We start from the raw sequence: 27811 nt of genomic DNA on the forward strand, positions 1-27811 counted from the left end.
ACGAAGAGATGGATTTAGATTCAGAAATAATGGTTTTAGTCTTGTTTTAAAGAATCTGTTACCTGCTCTGGAAGTGACTTGAGTAAGGAATGCCAGAAATAAGGATAAAATCCGTTTTCGTTTATGTTCTTCAGTGAAATCACCTAATATGTAATGGCCACAAAATAGACATAAATTAAACCTAGGTAGATCAGGACAAAAGTAGGTATTATTAGGATTAATTCAAGTCCCTAAATATACCCATGTGGATAAAATTAGAAATTATGCCTTCAGGATGAAAGCGGGGGGGGGGCTTCCCCCAGAAATGAACTCCCGAGAGAAGAGTGCGTCAAGATATTTTACAATATTTGATAGTCAAATGAATGCGATCAAAGAGCCATTGAGAATGTTGGGTTGATTGTGAACGAAATTTCAGTTTGGTCAGGGCAAGGGCAGTGAATAAAGAATAAGTCAGTCAAAAATAAATTAGAAGACATAACCTGGCTACAACGTCTGGAGTTTCTCTGGAGGCCTAACTATTCTTCTGTGTTAGGGAAGACAAGGAAAGAAAGCAAAATTCAGCTGCAAAGAAATCATAAGATAAAGAGTTGAAATCATTCTAAAAATGTTTCATCATGTAAAGTACTTAATTTTATAGTCTTTTTTTTTTTTTTTTAGTATAGTGGACACACAACATTACATTAGTTGCAGGTGTACAGGGTCGTGATTCAACAACTCTATACGTTATTCTATGTTCACTACAAGTATAGCTACCATTCATCACCCATCTGAGTCTCCCAGATTCTCTCAAAATATAAAAATAACTCTTTTTAGTTATAAAAATATATGTTCTTTTCAGGGCATCATATCTGGAATAAATAACATTAACACATGATATTCCCACAATGCCAGCTATTTTAAATCCCTGTAGAGAGGGCCCACATCTGAATAGTTGTGAAAAATGAAGCTTTTTAAAAAATTATGTAATAATCCCAGGATCAAAGCAAATAAATGTTTAGATCTTTTCCTTGGTATTCTTACAATTGAATATTCAACAAATTAATTCATCAAATACTTATTAAGCATCTACTTGGATCCTGAAACTATTATAAGATATTGAGATATATCAATGAACAAGCCAGAATAAATTATATCTGTGCTAATAAAGCTATTATTCTATCATGGGGAGGCAAATAATAACCACAAATACAGTATTATAGTAGGCTTAAAAGTGATAAGAAAGAACTATATTAAAAGAAAAAAGAAGGAGTAGGAACTAGTGGATTGAGAGTGACATGTGTGTGGGAATTTTTACATTTTTTGTAATGTGGTCAGAGTAAGCTTCATGGAAAAGGTGACATTTGAGCTAAGACTTGAAGGAAATGATGGGAAGCTGGAATGTGAGTACTATATCTTGGCCAGAATTTGCTGCTTATTTACTTACTTTATCTCCAGATTGTATATATAAAAGTCACGATACCACTCATTTGACAGAAAAATAGCCAAGCAGATTTTTGGTTCCCCTCTTCATTGTAAGCAATATCATGCTGGGGAGAGATTAAGTAGACCAAATTGATTCAAAGCAATTCAAAGCTGTTTATGCATTTAGGTCAGCAGACACATTTGGCATAGCACAAATTGTGCTTGTTCATGAGGATTAACATTTGAGAAAAGGACTAGGGTTTGTGATAGAAGTTACTACCGAAATTTCTAGTGTATTCAACACAAGGCAGGCCTAATTTTCTTTGTGGTGTCTTTACAGCTATTCAATAGTTTGAGCCATGTTTGTGGAGACAAAAAAAAATCCATGTCAAATGCATTAGCAGACTGTAAGTTGGTTTTCCAGACAGAACTGTAGATGAGCATTGCATGTGCATTATGCGTAATTGTAGTTTCACATTTTGGCCACAATCATTTAGATTTCCCAATGATACATGGAAAGAAACTTAAGTAGTACCTAACATGAGAGATTTTCCTTTTTTTAATTTTTTTCCATTTTAACTCAAGTGAAAACAGCAGTTTTACTAGTTAACTGAGAAGCCTTTACATATGAGATTGAGGAATGTTTACTGGCTGCACTGAAGAAACTAATCACCTTTTAGACAGTTTATCTAATTTCATTTTATCTGTATTCTTCATTGAAATCCTGTGTATGAATTGTCTTCTTTTTACTTTCTCAGATTTCAAGGTAGTTTTTCAAGATTATTGCTTTAGAATGTAAAATGTGATTATTCTTTGTAATATAGAAATTTAACTCAGCTCAAATAATCATTGAATGTCTATTCTTGTTCAGTTGGTGCAATAAAAGAGTGGAGGTAGGTACAACAAAAGTAAAAATTTAGATAATCATCCTAAAAGGAGATTTAAATTTGGAGAGCTCTTTGGAAAGTCTGTAATGGATTGAAGAACAAAAGATGAAAACTCCATAGGTCTGCTCCATATTCACCTACCCCCTGACCCTCTCACTGACTTCAAGGCTGAGATTAAAAAAAAATAATAATAAAAAATAAAAAAAATAAAAAATATATATATATATATATTGTCTAGGGGTGCCTGAGTGGTTCAGTAGGTTAAATGTTCAACTTCAGCTCAGGTCATGATCCCACGGTTCGTGAGTTCTAGCCCTGCATCAGGCTCTCTGCTGACAGTGTAGAGCCTACTTTGGGTCCTCTGTCCCCCCCTCTCTCTCTGCTCTTCCCCTGCTCGCACTCTCTCTCTCTTAAAAATAAATACACGTTTAAAAAAGTAAAGAAAGAAAAATATTGTCCAAATATGAGACAAATACCCCTCAACTATCCCCGATGGCTTCATATGTATCTAATTTTTTAAATGTTGGGGATCAGATGAAGAAAGGAAAATGATGAATGTGGGATTGTTGGCATTTACTTAGAAAAGTCTGAAGGAAGGTCTCGAATACTCTAACCTCTTTGTCTCTCTCTTATGATAAACAATGCCCAAGAGCAGAAGGAAGAGGGGGGAGTTCCTTGGAAGATTCTCTGGAACCAAAGCCAGCAGCTGGGGCTGTGCCGTGCACTGGAAAAGGCAGCATCTGTGGTTTGGTCCAGGGGGACACGTGGGACAGCCCTGCGGCTACTTCATTTGTTGCATAAGGCATTCTCTGCCCATTTAATGAGAGCAGCAGCCAACAGTGCTGTGATTGTAGTGTTTTAAGGACTTGCGCAGTCAGAGAAACTTTAAATAATGTTAGCCCAGACCTTCATAACCCCAGAAGGGGCCGTGGCCAGCTGGGTTAGGAAAGCTGAAAGACTGCTCTCACTTTCTGAAAATTGTTCCAAAATATGAGCTGTTTTGACTGACACAGTCTTCTTCCTTTCTGGTCACACAGAGGTCTAGATATGAGGGACACACCTGGCAGGAAGCATCAAGTGACCTGTTTCCTTTTCATTCAAATAGAAGTCCCAAGTGCATATCTTCTCTGAGAAGTTTAGGGAAGGATGAAGGAGAGCTTCCTGTGCTATCTTTTTTTTTTTATATATATATATATGAAATTTATTGACAAATTGGTTTCCATACAACACCCAGTGCTCATCCCAAAAGGTGCCCTCCTCAGTACCCATCACCCACCCTCCCCTCCCTCCCACCCCCCATCAACCCTCAGTTTGTTCTCAGTTTTTAACAGTCTCTTATGCTTTGGCTCTCTCCCACTCTAACGTCTTTTTTTTTTTTTTCCTTCCCCTCCCCCATGGGTTCCTGTTGAGTTTCTCAGGATCCACATAAGAGTGAAACCATATGGTATCTGTCTTTCTCTGTATGGCTTATTTCACTTAGCATCACACTCTCCAGTTCCATCCACGTTGCTACAAAAGGCCATATTTCATTTTTTTCTCATTGCTATGTAGTATTCCATTGTGTATATAAACCACAATTTCTTTATCCATTCATCAGTTGATGGACATTTAGGCTCTTTCCATAATTTGGCTATTGTTGAGAGTGCTGCTATGAACATTGGGGTACAAGTGCCCCTATGCATCAGTACTCCTGTATCCCTTGGGTAAATTCCTAGCAGTGCTATTGCTGGGTCATAGGGTAGGTCTATTTTTAATTTTCTGAGGAACCTCCACACTGCTTTCCAGAGCGGCTGCACCAATTTGCATTCCCACCAACAGTGCAAGAGGGTTCCCGTTTCTCCACATCCTCTCCAGCATCTATAGTCTCCTGATTGGTTCATTTTAGCCACTCTGACTGGCGTGAGGTGATACCTGAGTGTGGTTTTGATTTGTATTTCCCTGATAAGGAGCGACGCGGAACATCTTTTCATGTGCCTGTTGGCCATCTGGATGTCTTCTTTAGAGAAGTGTCTATTCATGTTTTCTGCCCATTTCTTCACTGGGTTACTTGTTTTTCGGGTGTGGAGTTTGGTGAGCTCTTTATAGATTTTAGATACTAGCCCTTTGTCCGATATGTCATTTGCAAATATCTTTTCCCATTCCGTTGGTTGCCTTTTAGTTTTGTTGGTTGTTTCCTTTGCTGTGCAGAAGCTTTTTATCTTCATAAGGTCCCAGTAATTCACTTTTGCTTTTAATTCCCTTGCCTTTGGGGATGTGTCGAGTAAGAGATTGCTACAGCTAAGGTCAGAGAGGTCTTTTCCTGCTTTCTCCTCTAAGGTTCTGATGGTTTCCTGTCTCACTGTGCTATCTTTTTAATAAGTACATTACTGGACACTTCCTTCTTTCCTTCATTCACTCATCATTCATTCATGCAGCAAACATTTATGAAAGGTGGATTAGATGACATTGGGTGTGAAGGTTACTGAGATGAATGTAGCTCTAGCTCCCAAGGAGCTCATAGTCCGGTGGGGGAAATTATCTGAACAAACACTTGTCTGGAAAAGAGATTCAAAATTTTTGTGACATGTGAGAACTCTACGTTATTTCTGCAAGGAACAACTTCAGTTAATGTCTAGGAATATTCCGCATAGGCTTAGGGATTTTTATTCCATATATTTTCCAGAGTTTAGGTAGACCCCAATCATTTAATATACAAAGAGAATCACATCTTTCCTGAGCAGTCAAAGGTTTCAATATGGCCATTCCTATGCATGCTTTTTTGTACAATTATATAAAGGGATATAGACCTGGGGCATAGCACAGAGGTCAGCCACAGCTCTGATAACTGAATTTCTAATAATCTGTTATAATAAGATGGTGGGTTTGGTCTGCCATCTAGTGATTAAGAACTGAATTCTTACAGCTACATTTAAAAGCACACAAAAGCTTTATGAGAAGACAGATCTATGAGGATGTAGGAGAAACAGAGGACAATTGAGTTACTCTTGAATAAAATGTGGATAGATAAAGTACATCTCTTCTCTCTAAGATATCAGTGCCAGGACGTTTGTGGTAATGACTTCACAGTGGATTGGTTCAATTTGTTGGAACAATTGGTAAGGGTAAAAGAACCCCATAGCTTGGAGACAAAATTTTTGGAAGTTACGACACCACAGAAGATTACAAAGTAATGGCAAAATTATCAGACATCCACCAGTCCTCTTCAATTTTAGGAAAGTTAAAGAAACATAAATAGCAAAATACAAGAGTCACAATATTGCAGTTTTGGAATTTTTTTTCAGATTTTATAAAAAAAATGTTTACCCACGTACTCTAAGACCAATAATTGTTTAAGTTCTAGGCTTTAAATCAAGGTTAATGTTAGCATGGGTAAATTTTTATGATTTGGGTAAAGGAGTCAAGATAGTATTGAATGTCTTGGAATGTCATATGAAAATTCCTATTTGTTTTTTTTTATAATATTGTCATTTATAAAATAATTGTGTCATGACAACTCCACTGCAAATTGTCTACAATTTTGCTTTCCATTTTACTTTTCTTTTCATTTACGTGAACGTCTATGTAGAAAGCAAAGGGGACAAACTAATCATAAGGTGCACAACTACCATGTACAAACCCGAGAGCTGCAAGACACCCTGTATTTTCTACTCAGTGTTTCTTTGTACATGTCTTTCATTCAGACATGAACAATGAGAGTTCACTGAGTTTTTGTGCCCTCTGTAATGTGTATGGATTCTTGTGCGGGGGAAGAGAAGACAGGGTTTAGCAGCAAATGTGGTTTTTCATCTCCTTGCCATTTAAAAGCATTCCAACTAACTTTCCACATCATCTTAAATTTAATTATAAATTCTCTGGGGAGAAGGACCAGTGATGACTCAGAGTATATAACTAACTTTTAACATTGTCATTTAAAGAAAGTAATATAGTGGCTCACTTCTTTGTCCCTTGGGTTGAGGTCATGCTGTCTTAAACTTTCAGGAAGAAAGTGATCTTCTATGAGTTAACACAAAAGAGAGAATGTATCTTTTTATTGCAACCTCAAAGAAGCCATAGAGAACAGGATAACTCACCCGGAAGAGGTCTCTCACACATTTTAATGATATCTAATTGGCAACTTTATTGCATGTCATTTTGATTTTTGTTTGTTTTTCATATTCTCTGTTTCCACATATCTAATTGTTTCATAGGTGCAACTGAGGTCTACTTTACAGTAATAATATATAACTTTTGAAGACAGAACATATATACTTTCAGTATTTTGCACATGCAATAGGAAGCACATACCCACTTAAATCTCTCAGTAAATATGTGCAAACACTTTTGTCCCCTTAGGGTGGAGAAAGGAAGAACCAAGCTACTTGATCTTATGGTGAATCTCATTTTCAGCCAATGGCATTTAGTGTTATTGGATTATTTCATTGTCAATCATAAAACTTCATGAATATTAAATTCTACTCCTGAAACCAATATTACACTATACGCTAACTAACCAGAATTTAAAGAAACAACTTGAAAAAAAACTTAACGAACAAAATTATTCTTAAGGTATTTACCTAATTGAACTTTTCAGTAGACTATAGAAATAAGTCCATTTCTATATAGCTACATATAGAAATGTAACTTCCTGATGAAACTGCATTATTTCAACGTGACTTTTCACCTAAAACTTATAAGGCTTCTGACCCTCCAGTAGCTTGCTTTCGTTTGAGGCAGACGGCATCCCACACTGTGTCACACACAGATGGGAGCGTCAGGTAGTTGGTACAAATGGTCTGCAGCCTTTGTTCACCCTCTGTTGGCCCATCTTCCTTCCCTGACTTTTTAAACTGGACCAAAGATAAAGGGACTTTGTACCCTCTGATGGCTTGGGGTGGGGACATCTATTTCTTTGAAAGTTGCCAAATGTGTTCTGTTGTAGTATCCAAAAGTGTTGCTATTTCTGTGATTATCTCTGGGAAATGCCTTGACTGAAATTTTGATCGACGTTTGTTCGACGGTCTCTTCTTGGGTTCTAACCTTGGCAAACTTGCCTCGTAGCCGTGTCGGTGACCCCACACCATTCCCGGTAGGGTGTATGTGTTTGCTGGGCAGTCTGAGAACTCCCCGCGTCTCTGAGCCCACCCCTTACCATCACTGCTATCTGCAGAGTGCCATGTCATGGAGAATAAACTCTTGTTTGACCAAGAAGGGGAAGAAAGCCCTCCTTTGGGCTGGGGCCGCAGACCTTGTGTCTTGACCTTCTCCCTGAGCTCTTGAGTCTTGGTGAGCAGTCACTGAACGCAAAGGACTGGAGAATCCTGACTTCTCCTAGTGTGGCAAACGGCCCAGGGAAGGGGAAGGTGCCTCTGGGGAACGCTCCATCTGTAACAGCCACTTTGCACCACTCACTCCTGGTTCCCTTCACAGTGAGGTTCTTTCTGCTCTATAGCTCAGTGCTTAAGAGGTGGGTCTGGGGCTGCAACTTTTGGGACTGACTTACAGACAGTGCTAAATGCCTTTTGAGTCTGTAACCTGCCCATGCGTAGACGGCCCCTCTTCTCCAGGGTTCACACTTTGACCTTATCTCTGTGTGTGTAGAGCAGGATAGAAATGTGTGTACAGGGGTGTCTGCTGGTACGTGTGTGTCTACACACCAGCGTGAGTGTGCCTGTTGACATGGGCACCTCAGAACTCTGGCCTGTGCCCACGATTTCTACAGCTATAAAATGGTAGAGGAACTGCCCCCTACAGTAAAAGCAGTCACCTTCCAAAAAGGTCACAGGCATCCTCCTATGATTGTTCGGAAAACACAAGATTTGAGTGTATCAGGGAAAAGCTGCTCTGACCTGGGGAGGACAGAGGACTTTGGAAGACATGCTCGTTGGCCTATTCAAAAAAGTCATATGTGACTCTAACGAGGGAAAGCAGCTTCATTTGGGGCCTTGAGCCCAATCAGATCTGCTTTTCCCCTGGGGAATGCCTGGTCCTCAGACTATGCTCCCCAGCCTGCAGGAAGGAGTGAAGTGAGGTGGCCAGAGGGCAGCTGAGGGCAGGCCCCTCAGGAATGCATTGTTATTCATGTCTCTTTTCAGAGTCCTACAGTGGATCCTGTAGAAAGGCTGCTGAGCCCCATGCTGGGTGCTCTGAGAAACAAACGCAAGTGATGTTTCTGCTCTGCTAGAGGGCTGGTTTTCTACAGGTCTCCCTCCTCAAGGCAACCCAGTGACGATTGTTCCAATGCTCCTGAATCTGAAGATGATTCAGTTCTTTTGTTTTTTAAAAAATTTTAATGCTTATTTTGAGAGAGAGAGAGAGAGAGAGCGCGAACAAGAGATAGAGGGAGGACACAGAATCCGAAGCAGGCTCCAGGCTCAGAGCTGTCAGCACAGAGCCCAACGTGGGGCTCACTCACAAATCTTGAGATCATGACCTAGGCCGAAGTTGGACGCTTAACCGACTGAGCTACCCAGGTGCCCCCATGGATGATTCAGTTCTTAAGGTTTCTGGAAAAGTATCCATCCCAGCCCTTTATGAACCAGATCATCTATTTTACTGAAAGCCTTCTCCCCTTGGGAGAGAGAATCCGGTGGATGACTTTGGAGGGAGGTCTGGCCATCGGTTTGGGGGTGTCACATGGCCAGTGACCCACAATCTCCAGCTTCCCTGTGCTGCCAGGTGGGGAATGTGTTCTCTCTTCTGTGCTGGGGCTGAGGCCGGGGGCAATGCAGGCCCAGCTGGGGAAGCAGCCTGGCCTCTCCTAGGAGATGCTGTAATAGCACACTTCTGTCTTTCCTCAGAACCTGCTTTCTCCTTGGCAGTGAGTGCAGCCCAACCTCTAGAGCAGCTTCGTTTCTGCAGTGTTAACTGATCTCAGGGGTGTCAGCGAGGTGCAGGGGAGGAAGGGACAGAGATGCTGGGGCGGTGGCCAAGAGGACACCCACACCCTCCAGCATGGCCTTTGACTCAGAGGTTAGGGACCATGCCTATCACTTGTGGGTACGGTTTGTGTATCTGAATAAAGTCTGAAGTGCTGTGACCTTTTTTTTTTTTTTGTCAATAAAGACATGAAACAAACAAAATAAACAAAAGTAACAGGGCTTATTTGATGTACAAATTTCTTATTTTGTTTCAGAATAGTCCTGTATTACATGTTAAGGCAGGAATTCTATTTTCTCCCTGGCTTAAAATTCGTGAAACAGCACCAGGTACACAGAGCCAATATTGTTTTGTTGATTAGCTGTGTGTTCTGTGATAAATATCTTTTGATGAAAATGAAACAGATTAGAAACTTAGTGTCTTAGAATCTCCTTGTGAATGACACAGAAACCAGGATGTGGTGTCATGCTTTGAAAGCAACTTTCCATTTGCCATATAGCTGTGATGAAGGGCTAGATGTGTGAAGCCAAGTATTCCATGGAGCAGTGAAAAGAATGTTATCCAAGGAAAGCTTTCTAAAGTTAGGAAGATGGATATATGGGCCAATGTCTTTATCCTACACTGAAATTTTTATCTGTAGTCTGCATTATCATTTGAGTATATTTATATGGCAAATGATAAATTCTTTCCATTGTAATACTTTAGATAGTGACAGATGGTTATATTTATCGTGCTGAGCATTTTATAGTATATATAATTGTCAAATCACTATGTCTTACACCTGAAAATATAATATTGTATATCAACTATACTTCATTAAAATAAAGAAAAATGATAAATTATCTTATAAACTAATGCATTTTTAAAGTTTCAGTTTTATTTTTGTAAAGTATACATTAATGCGGGTGCAATTAAGTTAGTGAACCATAATTCAGATTCAGTCACTCATTCATTCATATCTATTTTGTTGAATGTTGGCTCCCTGCAAGGTATGGAGTCAAGCTTTAGAAATACCATGATGAAAAAGAAAAACTAGTCCTTATTTTCATGGCATTTATGGTCTAGTGAAGGAGATAAAAAATAAAAAGTAAAAATGGTAAATTAATATTACTTGTGATAGGTTTTATGAGGGCTGTGATTTTTGCCTGTCTGTTCACATTTTAGAAACTGGTTAATTAGCCGGCATATAAAACAAAATTAATGAATGGATGGGTGGACGACTGAGTTCTTCAAAAAGTACTGAGAGTCATACTAGTTGGATAAAGGAGGTCTCTTTAAAAAAATGTTTAATGTTTATTTATTTTTGAGAGAGAGAGAGAGAGAGAGAGAGCACGAGTGGGGCGAGGGAGATCTACTTCTATAGAGTAGTCAGAGAACTGTGGGGGCAGGTGACAGTAAGCAAAATGTAATAGTGAACTCTGTGTGCCTTCAAGGAGGGAGGGCAAAGTTGTGTAAGGACTGGGAGGGAGGAATCTCTGGGCTTTAGAATTTGAGTAGTTGGGAACATTCTACAGGAGTTAAACTAGGATGGTATGATATGATATGATATGATCCACATTGTGTTTTAAAATACTATAGTTTTGTTTCTTAAAAGTCACAAAGTTAAATATATATATATATATATTTATCTTATAATAAATAAATTATATTTATCTTATAATTGTATTGTTATTGTTATGTGTGTAAATGTGTGTATATATTTTCTAAATCTGCATTAAGGTTTTATCTAAGTGTAGAAAAGTATTTGGCAGATATTATATAATAACTTACCATATTGTCGTGGTCAGGACTCCCCTTAATTAATTTTTATGCAAAGATAATTACTGCATTGCCTTTTTAAGCTTTGCTATTCCTTGAGTAAACACCTTTAGTTTAGCAAATACAGTCCATGAAATGGAACGCTATTATTCTTTTAATAGCGTTCAAAATAGCGTTCTTTTAATAGCGTTTTCAAAAAACTAATTTTTGAAAACCCATACACTCTTTTTAAAGTTTTTCTTCACAGTGCAAGAATATATATCATCTTCTGTTGTTGTGGGATTTACTAATCTAAAATTTCTAGGGAATTGAAAATCACATAAAAGTTCACCAAACCCAGAAGTTATATATTATTCCCTTTTGAACTATTCTTTTCCTCCCCCTTTCAAATGGTTTGTTTTTATCTCTTCTTACTGATTTTCCTATGTTTGGTTATCTATACCTTCACAAATGAAATCTTTTGGGAAGCATTATCTGATTAAATATATCTCCTTTGATCACTTTTTTTTCTTCCCCCGTCATGCTGGGCTAGAAGTATAAGCATTTCATTGTGAATTGCATTTTGCTTTGTATGTAAATACCAAATAAAGTAAGTTCATCTGTATATTGCCTCCTTGGTAGGTTACTGCTTAGCCCAGAATTTTTAGAACCCACAAGATGACTCCCCTTCTTAAGTATTTCCCAGATTCCAAAATTTCAGAATATTACTAACCTCCTTCCCCCCCCCCCCGCCCTTCTTTTTTTTCTTATTCTAGAAGGATATGGTGAAGAAATAGCCTGCACTCAGAATGGTCAGATGTACTTAAACAGGGACATTTGGAAACCTGCCCCTTGCCAAATCTGTGTGTGTGACAATGGAGCCATCCTTTGTGACAAGATACAGTGCCAGGATGTACTTGAATGTGCTGACCCTGTAACTCCCCCTGGAGAATGCTGTCCTGTCTGTCCACACACAACTGGAGGTGGCAATACCAATTTTGGTAAGAATGCTCAAGGCCAACTCAGAGCTGGTCCAGTGACTCATCTTTATAGTTGCGGTGGTTTCTGCTCTCAGAATTCAGCAACCAGAGAGAATAATTAAACCACTAGTCAGAGGCGTTTGGGGTTAATGGTTTTGTCACTCACTTGATGTAACATTAGTGAGGGGGGTGGAAATAATTCCCTGTCTTCTTAAAAACCAGGGGAATTTTTGGCTGAATTTGGTGTTGTTATGTCTAATTTAAGAATCTCTTATATCACTTAAGATGGTCATTTGTTACCCTATCCATGCTGGGTGCCTCCAAGATATTTGTTGGTATTCTATGAGGTACATTAATGTCCAAGAGGAGATCTAGAAAACATGCTTATCTTCTCTTGTGCCAAATTTGCTCTTGAGAATGGAATGATTATTTCTAATGTAATTTAATGTTAGAGTACCCTCTCTTACATTGGCTCACAAATGCAGAATGCTTTTAATGATGGCTCAGAAAGACAAGAGAATGGGATAGATTTCCTGGAGAAAAGGATGATATAAATTACGGTTTTTAAAACTTATTTTGGAGAAAAATGCCTGTGTTTAATATAGACTATGTATTTGAATACATGTGTTAAAGACACTTACATATAAGAGAAATAAGTTCATATTTTGTGAACCAGGTAAGATTAGCATTAAACTATCAGGTTATTTGTTTTAGCGGAGTCCTGAGTGGTGACATGCATGCGTCATTGTCAACATAGTGTCAAGGCTTTATTTCCCCCAGCCAAAAATTCCATTGCAAATCACAACAAATATAATGACGTATTCAACCATATTTTCATGGAAAAATTAGAGAGTAGTTTACCAACTCTCCTCTTGGATATCATTCAATAGTAACAATATGCCTTGAATAAATAACCAAACTCAAAGTTTAGCAATATAATGAAGAAGGTATAATAGAAAGGATTAAAAACAAGACACCTAAGGGCTATCCAAAGCTGATGCAATGTGCAACGAAGCCCCAGGAACAAAGTAAAACTAAACCTGTAGAGATATGTCAATAATAACTTGGGACAATAGTGACAAATTAAAAAAAAAATAGGGGCACCTAGATGACACAGTGGGTTGAGTGTCTGACTCTTGATTTTGGCTCAGGTCATGATCTCACAGTTTCATGAATTCAATCCCCACACCAGGCCCTGTGCTGACAGTTTGGAGCCTGCTTGGGATTCTCTCTGTCTCTCTTCCTCTCTCTCTGCCCTTCTCCCACTTGCACTGTCTCTATCTCTGTCTCAAAATAAATAAATAAAAACTTTAAAAAAAACAGCAAAATATGTGACATTCTACAAATAGCTGGGTTTAAAAAGTCCAGTTTATTCCAAAATGAATAATAAAAACAGAGTTAGCAAGAGCACTGATACAAAAATACTCTCAGGAAAAAAAGGTGGGAGAGTTTGGCTAAATTTACCAAATAACACGCTGGCAAATACCACAAAACGGATAAAAATTATGACCATTTCGCCATAAACTAAGTAAAACCTAATGAAGTAATTTATTAAGAAAGGCCTACATTACAGATACAGCAAAAATTAATGATAAGCAAGGAAGTGGAAACAAAACCGAAAGCCATCATAGGGAAATGAAGATGACACAAGAAGAAGCACAGGAAGAATCAATACTGCCATAACATAGATAAAGATCTATGAAAAAAGGGCTTTTGGTTGAAAAGTTGAAATAAGATATTTGGCAAAGATGAATAAGTATTCTTGATAAAGACGCTTGTAACTTAGTACCAAATGGCATTTCATTAACATGGTAAAATATTTACATGTCAGCATAGAAGCTTCATAATATTTAATATTAGAATTGCTTTCTCCAAACTCAGAGATAGAACATGGATATCCATTATTACCATTACAATTTAATATCTGAACAATTAGATAAGAAAAAGAAATAGAGGTTTAGAAATGAGAAGAGAGGAGGTAAAATGATTAGCTGCATAGAATATAATTGTGTACTTATAAAACTTAAGGGAATGAGGTAAAAAATACTAAAAAAATAAGTGCAGTGTAAACTTAACAAACAAATTAATAAATTTGCTATATACAGTCACCCCATAGAATAAATAATAGGAATAAAAAAACCTCATTTATAATAGCAACAGATAGGATAAAATGGCTAAGAATAAACATGTGATGTATAAGATCTATTTGAAGAAAACTATAAAACAGGGGTGCCTGGGTGGCTCAGTTGGTTAAGCTTCTGACTTCAGCTTAAGTCATGATCTCACGGTTCGTGGGTTTGAGCCTCATGTCAGGCTCTGTGCTGACAGCTCAGAGCCTGGAGCCTGCTTCCAATTCTGTGTCTCCCTCTCTCTCTGTCCCTCCCCCGCTCACACTCTCATTCTCTCTCAAAAATAAACATTAAAAAAATTTAAAAAAAGAAAACTATAAAACACTACAAACTCAAATAACAACTTGAAAAAATGGAATGTCCCATTATGTTTTGGGTTAGTAAGACTAATAATAGAAAAAAAAACAGTAATAGTGGCCCACTCTGGGGTGGGGGTGAAATGGGGGAACTAGGGGAAGGGGGCAAGATGGAAGGAGATATTTTCACTCTATAATTGTATACCTTTAATGTATTTTGGTTTTTCAGCCATATGAATGAATAGCTTACTCAAAAAAGCATAAAAAAATATAGGATATTGATTGAAAATTCATTACAATTTTAATAGTTAATTTTATAATTTAGTGAACTTTAAATGCTATATGAATGGTGTGAAGAATATTCAAATAATGTTGGAATTTTCCAAAGGGATGCATATTTTGCCTGTAATGGAAATATTGATCAAAAACAACTTTTGAGTTTTGCTTACTGGTAATAGGGAAACCTGTTTAGGTTAAATTCTGACTCCCCAAAAAACCTATTATTGAAAATAAATATTTAGGAGATTCTCAATTACTGTTTCTTCATAAAATAACATATTTATTCTTTCCCTTTTATAGGTAGAGGAAGAAAGGTAAGTTTTACTTTGCATAGTTCCATTTTCATAAATTTCTTTTTTATTCTATGATAACTGTTCACACAGGACTGTGCTTTGTGTATTTGAAAGTCTTTTGTAAAGTACAAGTCTTTTGTAGGTACATACCATATAAATAAAAATATATAAACACAGTTCAGCTACTTTGCTTATAGATTACAACTGCCTCTATTTTATTCACTTTGTTAATTTTTGTTTATAGATATTTCTTCTAGAAGGTTGTAAATCTCTTAGGGATTGAGACTGTGCCACATGAGCCTTTGAATTACTTACATGTATCACTGTACTTAGTATATACCTTGCACATATTAGAAGTGCAGTAACTGCTTAGTGGAAGGAAGGAAGGAAGGAAGGAAGGAAGGAAGGAAGGAAGGGAGGAAGGGTAGGTGAGTGGGTGATGGCTGTTGTTCAGTGGGGTTGTGGTCCTGCTTCTATTGGTTGGGAAGTAAAGATATGTCTAAAAGAATTAATTGAACACTTTACCAAACACACATCACCTTCTCTTCCCTCCCCTTCTGCCATTTCAAGGAGCCTAAGATCTAATCCCAGAGGCAAGCCTTACACTCAAGAGGACAATGTATGATATTGTTATGAGCCTAGATACAGCTGGCCAGTTTAGCCACTTGTCATCTGGATATGGGTAATCCCCCTGAGTGAAGAGAGTTACATTCCCTTGGAATTGTTCTCAGTTTTCTAGGTAATTTAAAAACTGTGGCATTTGCTTCAGTCTTATCCAGATGGGATGGGCACAGGGATCAGGAATGGAAATGGGAAGTCATCCCAAATTTCATGGCAGATATTAGGCAGATTACCAGCGACTTTAAATTGCCTTTACTTTTGCATACAGTAGAACTTCAGTAAGGTGATAAAGCAATGCTACACCTTCATGGTAAATGAAAGTGATGCTATCAAGGGAGGTCCTGGCTACTTTTATACTTTTGGATTAAAAAGGCAGTACCAAAAATTGTCTTATTTGGAATAAATATCAGTGAAGCTATTTAGATTTGAATATATGTCAAATGAATAGGTCTACAAATACCAGCTTACATTTATTTACATCTGAAATTAAATCTGAAGTTTTCCAAAGGCAGTATGGGACAGCTGGGAGAAAGACACACTCAAACCAGCTGCCAATTTACCACATTCTAGTTATGTGCCGCTATATTCATGACTCTGTCATTTGTTATCATGTGCCATCAGAACTTTCAGAGCAGAGTAATGTTATAAAAATGTATTTTGTGCATGGCTTATATTAATACTGATGTTATTTATAATCTATTCTCTCATGCATGTTAACTCCCAAATAATTACTGAGCCTTTGTTATATCCCTGTATGAGGCAAATGATACAGATGATGCAATGGTGGGCAAAACGCTGTGGCTGTCTCCATGGTAATGGCATCCTAGAAAAGTGGCGAGGCATGTCCATGTGGCATTAAGTGATAAGTAACAGACAAGAGGTAAAATTAAACTGTAATTCACATCTGAATCAGAGTATTTGAATGTTATCTTTCCCAGTGAGTATGAAAATCACATTTAGCAAAAGTTTAGATAAATCTTCATTGCATATAAATTAACTTATTCAAAGCCCATATTATTTTTTATTTTTTCAAAGCCCATATTTAAAAAAAGCAACAAATACTTACATTAGTGGCTTATTTCCAAAATAAGAATTATCACAGAATCATTAGAAAAATTTATCATGGAACCTGATAATGTAACACCGAATCCCATATCAAGTATTGTGGAGCAATAAAAAGTTTGTAATAAGACATCAAAAAACTTACAATTTAGTTGAGAAAGGTACAAGCAAATACCATTCTCCTAAACACAAAGTAAGAGCAAAGGCTGCATTGTAATTGCTGGTCTCATAAAATGGAGATTTCCCAGTCATTCTTAGTGGACTATTTCATTTTTCTCTCTTTGGTTGAAATAATTTCTCCTCACTTTTTACTTGTTTTTTCTAAATTTATTCCAGAAATAAAGATTTTTTTTTTCAGCATTATTCTCATAAAGTCCTTTAGGTGTTCGGCACACATTTACCTACCCTTCCTAAATAATTCAAATTCTTTCAGCATCTCAAAGAAAGCCCTTACAGCTCTTAAAAGATGAATTTTTATTACTTTCAGATTATGTTATAAATGGAAAGACCCAAGCTAGAAGTTAGGAGACTTAGAAATGCAGAAATAAGCCTGCTCTGTTTTACTGACCATATGTGTTCATCCCTTTCTTCTCTAGTCTTTTTGTAGGTTGTCTTTTAGTCTCTTATGTTCTACCTTGAACTTAACTCATATAGAGCTCCCTCCTGCCTCTGTAGAGAAATTTCCCAGGGCTGAATTATCAATTTATTCCTGACTTCCTAACCTTGGCAGAATCAGCAGTGATGATCAGGGTATTGTTCTGCTATTGAATCCATTATTAAGACTATGATGATTGTAAAATAATTTTTAAATATCACTTTACAAAATTTTGTCAGAGGTGGGATACTACTGGAAGGATATAACTAAATTGTACCTATCAGGAGTACACTTAGGAGATCTGGATCAAACACCCAAAAAATATGTATGATCTTTAACCTACAACTTCAACTTCTAGAGATACACCATAAGGTATTAGTTAGAGGTACTACACAAGTATTTATAAACAAGGATATTCATTGTAATGATATTTTTAATTGTAAAAATGAAAGTATAATCTAAGAGTAAAATACTGAGGCATTGATTAAGTAAACCAAGTTCAGGTAAACAATGGAAAACTAAGAATACTACAGTGTTAAAAGTGGTTATCTCCTGGGTGTTGGGTATAATATTTAATTTCTTTTGTAAGTTTCCTCTATTTTCAAAATTCCCTGTTAACCAATATACTTTTTATAATCAGATAGAAGAGCAATATATGTGAAAATAAAAATTAAATAAAATAGAACTCATTATTCTTTTTTAAAAAATTTTAAACATTTATTTATTATTGAGAGACAGCGTGAGCAGGGGAGGGGTAGAGAGAGGGGAGACACAGAATCTGAGGTAGGCTTCAGGCTCTGAGCTGTCAGCACAGAGCCCGATGAGGGGCTCGAACTCATGAACTGTGAGATCATGACCTGAGCCGAAGTTGGTCGCCTAACCATCTGAGCCACCCAGGTGCCCCTAGAACTCATTATTCTTGCTTCTTCTACATTTTGGATATAATCCTTAATGTAGTCATACTTTGCAATTAACCAGTAAAAAGCATTATTTCATACTATATTAATGGAAATTAATATGGTCAAGAATTTATTGAGGTTTTCTGTTAGACAAAACGAGGATGTAAAGTAGACTTGATCATAACCTTAAGGAGACCAAAATCTGTTGGAAGACAAATTCAAAAATAAATAATACAAGTAGATACAAGGTAAAATAAAGGTATATGAAGGTAGAATTCATCCAATATTATTTTACCTATGTACTTGAAATCATGCTCTGAGAATACAATTTTTGAGAGACTGAAGTTCTAAGAATCCCATCTACATCTGTTATGTTTGCTACATCTATTATAAAAGGCAATTAAATTGTCCAATGTTATTTCCTTTATGTTATGATTGTTTTTTGTGTTATTTTTATCTTCCTATTCAGTTAATATTTTTTCTTGATTTTCTTCAGATATTGAGAATTACCTAACCAATATAAGTATGGTCTTTCTTTCTTTCTTTCTTTCTTTCTTTCTTTCTTTCTTTCTTCCTTTTGAAGATGAGCAAACTTACCTCTTGTTATTTCTCAGATTCTTCCATGAGTTTTAAAAAAGGTGGCAAGAGTTTTAGGAATGGCATCTGATAAGTTACTAAAACTAGGTGGCATAGAATATGTGTGAAAATTCAGCGTATCCAAGTTTTGTATTTTCTCTGAGTTTTCAGTCTTTGGGTAGTTTTTCCTATGGTGCTTTGACTTTACATCCTTTTAATCACAAGTATTTCTTGGTCTGGTCAGTTCTTTAGATATTCACTATAAAGACTGAAGTTACACATTTCAAACATTGGATTGATATTTTTGTGTCTTTCAGATGAGTAGTAATTTTTTTCATCAATGTCTGACTACTATAAATATTGCTTCTTTTCTCATTTTTGTTTTTTACATTTCTTACATAGAAATTCTCAGTGTTTACATGGAATATTCTAGTATGATATGACTATCCTCACCAAGCTATTATATTTTGATAATTGAACAATTTTTGCTTCATAGGGACAAAAAGGAGAACCAGGATTAGTGCCTGTTGTAAGTATATGTATATATTGATTTTCATGTGTCTTTAATAAACTTAGCTATAGTATAGTTGTAAAGTTTTGCATATATACACACTCTTGTGAAAAGGGATGTTAGTTATGGTATAACCAAGCTATAGTATAAGACAAACAAACCAAAAGAGGTTAATTCTTTAATATACTATTTAATGTTTATTTATTACAATATTCCTGACTTTTATTGTCCCATGACTATAAATGGAAATCAGGGTTTTCTAAAGTTAAGCATATTATATATAGATGTAAAGTGATAGTTAAGATGTATATATATATATTTTGCATGTTTATTTATTTATTATGAGAGAGAAAGAGAGACAGTGCTAGCAGGGGAGGAGCAGAGTGAGATAGAGAGAGAATCCCAAGCAGGCTCCACACTGTCAGTTCCCAGCTCCAGTTCTTACGAACTGGGAGATCATGACCTGAGCCAGAACTAAGGGTGGGCACTTACCCGACTGAGCCACCCAGGTGCCCCTATTTTTTGTGGTATAAATAGTCACGTAATCCAAATAAAAAGCATGACTTAATATTCCACACTTCTGGAAATATATCTTGCCATTTTCCTGATTGAAATTCCATATTGTATAAGAGTTCTTAAGACTTGTTTAGACTTGTACATGATCAAAAAGTATATTGTTAAGTGGGATGAAAATTCTTCAACCATCAGTCTCATAGATCTCAAAGGAGTTATCATCACTCTGTCAGAAGAAAAGTATATGCACGTTGATTTATTTGGCAGTGTTTGACTTTTTGCTTTGCCTTGAAATTGGCTTGTTTTTAACAAAGATTACCTAAAAAGTAAACCATTCATATTGTTGTCTTTCATTTAAAAACACTTATGTGTACTTACTATGTCTTACATGCTATTTTAAGTGCTTTACAAATATTTATTTGTCTTCATGACAACTTTGTGAAGGAGGTAATTTCATAATCATCATCATCATTTTACAGAAGAGGAACATGAAAACATAAAGTAATAAGTAATTTGTCCAAAGTCAGACAACTGGTAAGGGATAGAGTTAGGATTTGAACCCAGGCCTCTTGGCTCCAGTGTGGTGCTCTTAATCCCTATAGCAGTCCTGCCTCTGTATATGAGAGTTTAAATTAGATAACATCTTAAGGCATAAGCAAGGAGGACATGGGCATCAATTGACAACATCTGTTTGCTCTGAAAAAATTCACTGGGGCTTTTGTTGTTATTCTTATTTGTTTGACTATTGATTTTTCTTAAACTCTATCGAAACTTCATCCTTACAGATTATCTTGTTTATCATTTAGGTAACAGGCATACGTGGTCGTCCAGGACCAGCAGTAAGTAGTTTCCTCCAACATTCATGGTACTCTTAAGTTCTTACAGTTACTGAACATCTTTATGAATATTATATCCATCAAAAGACAATAGAATGAAAACCATGATGCTTGGTTTCTTGAAACGTTTGTTTTGAAACATCTTCAAGTATAAGCATTCCTTTGCAGCAATGAATGATATATAAAAGATCATTTCGTTCTGAAATTGATGAACCCTATTTTTCCTCCATGTTAGTGTTTTTATTGGCTATGTAAAAGCCAAAATGATCTATTGTTACATTGTTAATTTTAGATTAGCTTTACTCATTAAGACACACTTACCTATTGTTTGGCAATAATTAAAGATAGACTACGTTTATCTGTTTAATGAAACAAACTGTTAATTTCATCTGTTAATGAAATTAAATCGTATTTCCATAGAATTTGAGAAATTATACAGCAGAATAGCATATTACTGGGTTAGCACAAAAGACTACTGATTTCAAGTTTGGATTAGCAGTAGCATTCTAGGTAACTAGACAGAAAACACATACATATATTCCCTCAGATCATTGATAATTTAGGGTTTGCACATCTATGTAGTTCTAAAAATCCAAACTGTAGGTTTTTATGGCCATAATGTAGTGACAAAGGCTTGCTTAGGACAAGACAGCAAAAATGATCCTCATAAACTTTGTAATTATCATTCAAGCAATATATTTAGCTCACTGAGCTCCATGATGCTATAATGTAACACTTAATTCTTTAATTCTTTACAGACCTTTAAGCTTCATTGCTAATATAAATAGCCTTTCTGTGTACACAGAGCTTTTATATGCACATGGCTTTATTTTCTACAGTCTTCAACTGAACTGAATTTAAAAAAAGTGATATTTGTTTTCTGATTTTCTTAGACCAAGCAAACATTTAAAATAAAAACATCTGAAGTATACGTGTTTTGCAGGCTTAATCATCACTTTCCATTTCAGGGGCCTCCAGGATCACAAGGACCAAGAGGAGAGAGAGGCCCAAAAGGAAAACCTGTAAGTTGACAGCAGAGTTCCCTTTTCAGTGAAGTGTACCATGTACCGGGTAAGCCCGTCTATACCACGTTCTCTGGATGCAACAAAGAGTTGGTGGCACTGTTTCTCTCTCATCTCTATTAAATGTGACAGAATTCAGGTCATGAAGTGATTGTGGGTCTTTTCTGATTCAGAGGAAAGTATCACATGGTAATAATTACCTGTTATCTTTTTAGGTAACACAAATGACATTTCTTTGTCCCTCGTGAGGTCAAAGTAAAATAAAGTAGAAAACCTAAGGAAACATAATGAATACCTCATGTTATTTTCAGAAGTTGTAAATCATGAGTGAACAATGCCAGGAATGTACTGTTGAGATAAAACACCAAAGTTCTGTGATCTGTGGTTGCTGCAGGGATAACCAAACTGGATAAAGGAAAAAAAAATTATTAGAGGACTAAATTTTATTTCAAGTGGTTGTACAATGAATTTATTTCCCAAATAACACTCTATCTATTTTCACTGTGCAGCTGCTGCAGAACTATCAAAGGAGTCATTTTAAAAATCAACAAATCCGTTACCAGAACAAAGGGAACACCTTTAAATTTAAATGATCAACTTGATACCCTAGAGATAAAACATGAAGATATTATATAACACATGCCAGGTGTTTTTTTCTTATTAGCAAGTCCTAGGATAGCGATTCTGTTTCTTTTTATATCTTACCCTCAGAAACTAATGTCTTTCTGTATTAAATAACTCGCTTAATTTTTGTATTGCTATCATTGTATTGCTATCATTATCTTATGTTTTAATCAGAAAAGCTTGTGCTGTTTAATTTTCTGTCTAATGTCTACTAAATTCAACTCTCTAGGTTTTTAGCTTTCCAAATATGTATTTATACATATTTAGATGGGAGAAATAGATAAGCAGGAGAGCAACAGACAACCTTGAATATATAAAGAAAAATGTATTTTAGATCATGTTGCTTGGAACTCTTGCCTCTTGATTCATCTTTGAATACGTTTGACCAAGTATTGCATGATGACAGTACTACAAAATTGGGGCTGGAGTTATGGATGGTATTGGCAGGCATGCAGGTAAATGACAGCACCCCAGGGAAATGGGGCATAGTCGTATATGTGTGCAGTAATGCTATGTTCTGATTATCTTATGCTGTTATTCATTCTTCACTGCTGTTCTACTGAGCTGTCTCACGAGTACTGGTGACCTGAATACTGTTAGTAGCTCTCTAGATGCCTGTCCAAGGGTCTAGAATGACATAAACAGGTCGAAGATAATTTCAATTAGGTGGAGGGTGGTGGCCATGCAGTAACATTGTGCATCAATGTATTTGTGCCCAGGATAATTGATAACACTTAGCCCTAGGTCTAGGTGGAAGTTACTATAGAAATAGTGATTGCGTTTTCAGAATTCCTTGTTAGGATTCAGTGAGTCTGCTGTCACCCTATCTTCTTTTCTTGACTTAGTGTGTGATATGCTGCCCTTCCTATCTTGGTTAGCCCTGAGATAATCAATGGGAATTAGGTGTGTGTGTGTGTGTGTATGTGTGTGTGTGAGTGTGTGTGTGTGTGTGTTTAAAAGAGTGAGGAGTAGTTATTTATTTGGAATTAAGCAAAAACAATCCTGGCAGTTGCCCAAATAGGCAATCTGTTCCTCTGTTAATCCTAGCAAGCAGTGGGATGATAGTTTTTAACAACTGTCTCATTAAAAAAAATGTGCCTATACTTTTGCTGATTTCCCTGGTGTAAATACTTCCACTATGGCCAATTGCAAGATACTGGCATGATGTTACAAAATATCCATTGGTAGAGCATTTTGCCTCAGGTCCCAAGACTTGCAGGAGCTGCTTAACTAGACTAAAGCTGTGGCTTGCACAACGTAGGGTGGTACAGCTATCATAAATACCGTTTTCTCCTCCTGCTTCCGTTACCATCAGACACTACAGAATGCTCACTATGTAATGCATGGTTTCTCAACCTCAACACTATTGGTATTTGGGGCCACATAATAGCTATGCATTGTAGGATGGTTGGCAGAATTCCTGATTTCTACCCACTAGATGCCAAGTAGCAACACCTGTCCTCCTCCCACATACAATTGCGACAACAAAAATGTCTCTTGATGTGACCAAATGTCTCCAGGGGAGAGGAGCAAAAGTGCTCAGGATTGAGAACTACTGTGATATAAATACTCTCCGGAAGTCTTTATGACTAGTCAGTGACCCCCAGGACTGTCTCTTATCATATGTCCTTAGTTTTAACTAAGTAATCCTAGTAACTTCATAGTGACAAACTAGCAATCTGTCAGGAGATAGATAGGGTGTGCTGAGTTCTAATTGCATGTGACACTCAACCTCTGTAGATCTGTTTCTACATATGTAAAATGGGAAATATGCTATATTTTACCCACTCCAACATTTCATAATTGTGTGTGTGTGTGTGTGTGTGTGTGTGTGTGTGTGTGTGTGTAGTGAATAAAGTTCTTGACTACTGGGGTAGTTAGTCCTTTCTATTTGTGAATGTTTAAAGGTCGCCACCTAGTGGTAATCTATAAGTACTTTGTATTGTAAATGGCTGCCTGAAATTAGTACTAGAGTATCTTGAGGAATGGGAGAAAATGATGATAAATAGAATACTTACCTTAATATAAAATGTATGTAATTCATCTCACTTGGAAATATGAAAGTATATATTTTAATGTGTTCCCAAATTATATTTTTGTTTTCAATGTTTATCAGTAAAACTGCTCATGTATTATATTTTTTCTTACTTTCACTTATAATTATGTTCACTTAATTTTGGATAAGTTAAAAAATTTTTATTAATTTTAATCTCAATTTGTAGAAGTGTAACTCATGTAGGCTATTTAGAGGAGATTCTTTGGAGACACTGAATGCATCATGAAGTCAATAGAAAAGTGGGCTGTCTTCAGAACAAGACTTTGAAACATGATTATTAATGTTTCACATTAATTAATCACAGTGGAGGGTGGTGGCCATGCAGTAATCATAGATTAATTAATCACAGAGGGATGGAGAAAGCATATGATTTTTGAGGATCAATACCACCCAAACCTCTCTCTATTCTCATTGAAACTAAATGTAGTTTTTGGTTTTGTCTTTAGAAATCTTTTTGGGAGGAGAGATGTTTTAGTTCATTTTTTGTATACAATGATACCTGGTTATCAGTTAGCAATTTCATATTTCAGAAACACATTAAAAGTTTTCCACACAAGGCTCTGAGTAGATCATACTACTAACTTTGTCTGTCCCACCATTGACAGTATGAATTTCCAGCTCATGTTGCTCTCATGTGTATGATCAGGAATCCTAGACAGCAATTTACATCAGCCTCTTATGTCTAATGAAAAGAGTTAAGTGACTCTACAGTGGTTTAAGAGTCAGAAAGCATTTGACTTGATAAAGGATGAGAATAATTTCCTGAGAAATCAGTTTTCAAAGTGTTTTTCAGACTATCTACTTCTATTTGAATAGATGTGTTTGCTTATCTTCTACTCTTCTAAGAAATACATATATCTATATGAATCTATACAAATATTTGAATATATTAATTAAATTATGCCACCCTCCCCAAAGCCATCATATGCCAGCTGCCCCCTTTCCCACCTCATCTTGTTTTATATGTCCTCCTTCAGCTGTATCAGCTCATATTTGAATTACTTTTGTAAGCCAGGAGGTGTTCTCATGTTTAGAGAGGAGAAGCTTCTTTTTTTAAACTCCAATTCACTTATCATATTTTTCTTGATCCCTGCTTCTAACTATAAAAATCATATTGACTTTGAGTTCTTTGGTCCTTTCTTTCTTTTTGAAAACTGTTCAGACTCTTCAGGGTTAAACAGACAGAAAATACTTCACAAGACTTGTGGGAATGATGAGGTTGGAGGACAGAACATTTCCAGAACTGAGGACGTGGCTGTTCACCAAGCTGCCTTCAGAATGTGGGTTGGGAGGAGGGTGGAATTTGGCAGCTAGAAATCATTGCTCACTTCTCTGAGAACTAGACTTGGCTGGATCACTGTGCCTTTTCCTCTGTTTCTCATTGGTCTGATCCACCTTTAGGGGTGGTAAGAAAAACAAAGCATGCCAGAACTTAAGTAGTAGAATAAAAAGGATTGAAATGTGAAGATGTAATAAGCATATATCGAGGGTCTACTATGTGCCAAGAACTATACAAAACATCAAAATATTAGAAAGATTAAAAAAGCCACAAATACCAGTCAAGGAGCATACCAGTCAAGGAGCTTCTATATATATGTACACACACATATATATGTATATATATACATACGCATATACACATACATACATATGTATATATGTGTATATATATATGTATATATTTTCAGTAGGAGGAGGTTAAGCAAGCACATATATAGTTAACCATAATCTAAGACAGACATGTGAATTTAGAACTTATTGATTAAATACCACAAAACCAACCAAATAAGGAAGCTTATTCTAGAATACTGGTGAACTCAATAAAATTTTATAATTATTCCAAGACAGCTCATTACTGGGGATTTAACACATCAAGACTAAAATTCTTACCCAAAATATACCATGCCCCTAAGCAGAGGCTGTGATCCGTGCTGAAGTCAGCAGTGTCAGCAGAGCTGATGAAATTGCTGTAGTTGGCTGGATTGCAATCTATTTTTTTTAAGATTTTATTTTTCTTGGGGCGCCTGGGTGGCGCAGTCGGTTAAGCGTCCGACTTCAGCCAGGTCACGATCTCGCGGTCCGTGAGTTCGAGCCCCGCGTCAGGCTCTGGGCTGATGGCTCGGAGCCTGGAGCCTGTTTCCGATTCTGTGTCTCCCTCTCTCTCTGCCCCTCCCCCGTTCATGCTCTGTCTCTCTCTGTCCCAAAAATAAATAAAAACGTTGAAAAAAAAAATTAAAAAAAAAAAAAAGATTTTATTTTTCTTAGAGAAGTTTGAGGTTCACATCAAAAATCAAAGCAGGCACAAAGAGCTCTCATATATGCCCTGTCCCCGTACATGCATAGCCTTCCCCATTATCGACATCTCCCATCAGAGTCCATAGTTTACATTAGAGTTCCTCTTCGTGGTGTACACTCTGTGGGTTTGGACAAGTGTATACTGATACATACATCATCATCACAGTACCATTCACAGTGTTTTCACTGTCCTAAAATTCTCCTGTGGTTTGCCTTTTTATCTCCCCATTCCCACCCCAACCCTTGGGAACCACTGATCTTTTTCACTGTTTCCCTAATTTTGCCTTTTCCAGGAATGTCATAGAATTGGAATCATACAGTATGGCTATTCATTTTAAACATAATGAACACTTCCTCTCCATCAAGAAGTCTGTCTTTTAGATTTCTACTTAAGTACATATTTGGCAATGGGTTCTAATGAGCATGGGCTTGTTTTTCCAGGGTCCTCGTGGTCCTCAGGGAATTGATGGAGAACCAGGTGTTCCTGGTCAACCTGGTGCCCCTGGGCCTCCTGGACATCCATCCCACCCAGGACCTGATGGCATGAGCAGGGTAAGTTCTATATATTGTTGACTGTTATATTTCGATTATATATTAGTTTTTAAATTTTTTTTATTTTTGAAGTATAGTTGATGTACAATGTTGTATTAGTTTCAGGTGTACAACCTATTGATTCAACAATTCTATACATTACTCAGTGCTCACCATGATAAGTATAGTTATTATCTGCCACCATACAATATTATTGCAATATTATTCATTGTATCCCCTATGCTGTACTTTTCATTCCAGTAACTTATTTATTTTATAACTAGAAGTTTGTACCTCTTAATCCCCTTCACCTATTTTGCCCATCCTCACCCAAAATTTTGATACATTATTAAGAGTTTAAGTTGTCTTAGTTCAGAAGTTGGCCCTTGACTGCAACAGCAGCTAAGTGAATGCAGTGAACTCGGAAACCCACAGAGAATTGTCAGAAAATTCACAAGAGCATTTTGTAAAGTACCGCTTTGAATGACTTATTTCTCAGTGTCAGTTCTGGAACTGGTTTGGTTCTTTCTGCTGATTCTAAAGGACTGCTAATATTGTTCCCAATATGAATTGAAAAGGGAAACATCTCTAATCTTCTGCTGTTCTTAGGCTCAGAACGGTCACAAAATCTGTGTCATTTCCTCCACAAGAAGGGAGGATGACAGATTCATTATGATGTATATAGAAAGGCTACCTAGTTGACACTAAAAATGTTATCTGATTACTTCCCAAATTTTAGTTTCCTGCAAGAAATAAAATAAAGCAAAATATCTTTCTATACCTGCTTCTTTGAATTCTTGGTGGCAGACATAG

The 27811-nt window shown here is 36.6% G+C and overlaps 1 protein-coding gene across 1 annotated transcript in view; it reads left to right on the forward strand.

Annotated features, from left to right (window-relative positions):
- The window catches only part of COL5A2 (collagen type V alpha 2 chain), a 152445-nt gene that overhangs the window by 66977 nt on the left and 57657 nt on the right, over positions 1-27811 (forward strand). The window contains exons 2-7 of the mRNA XM_047084300.1: positions 11657-11881; positions 14865-14878; positions 19107-19139; positions 20441-20473; positions 21439-21492; positions 26909-27019. Of these exons, the coding sequence (XP_046940256.1) occupies positions 11657-11881; positions 14865-14878; positions 19107-19139; positions 20441-20473; positions 21439-21492; positions 26909-27019 (470 nt within the window). The remainder of the gene's footprint in view (positions 1-11656; positions 11882-14864; positions 14879-19106; positions 19140-20440; positions 20474-21438; positions 21493-26908; positions 27020-27811) is intronic.

The sequence above is a fragment of the Lynx rufus genome, unplaced genomic scaffold, assembly GCF_022079265.1.
Source record: "Lynx rufus isolate CCGP_SWC_20201006 ecotype Redwood Valley unplaced genomic scaffold, mLynRuf1.p SCAF_2, whole genome shotgun sequence".
Taxonomy (NCBI): domain Eukaryota; kingdom Metazoa; phylum Chordata; class Mammalia; order Carnivora; family Felidae; genus Lynx; species Lynx rufus.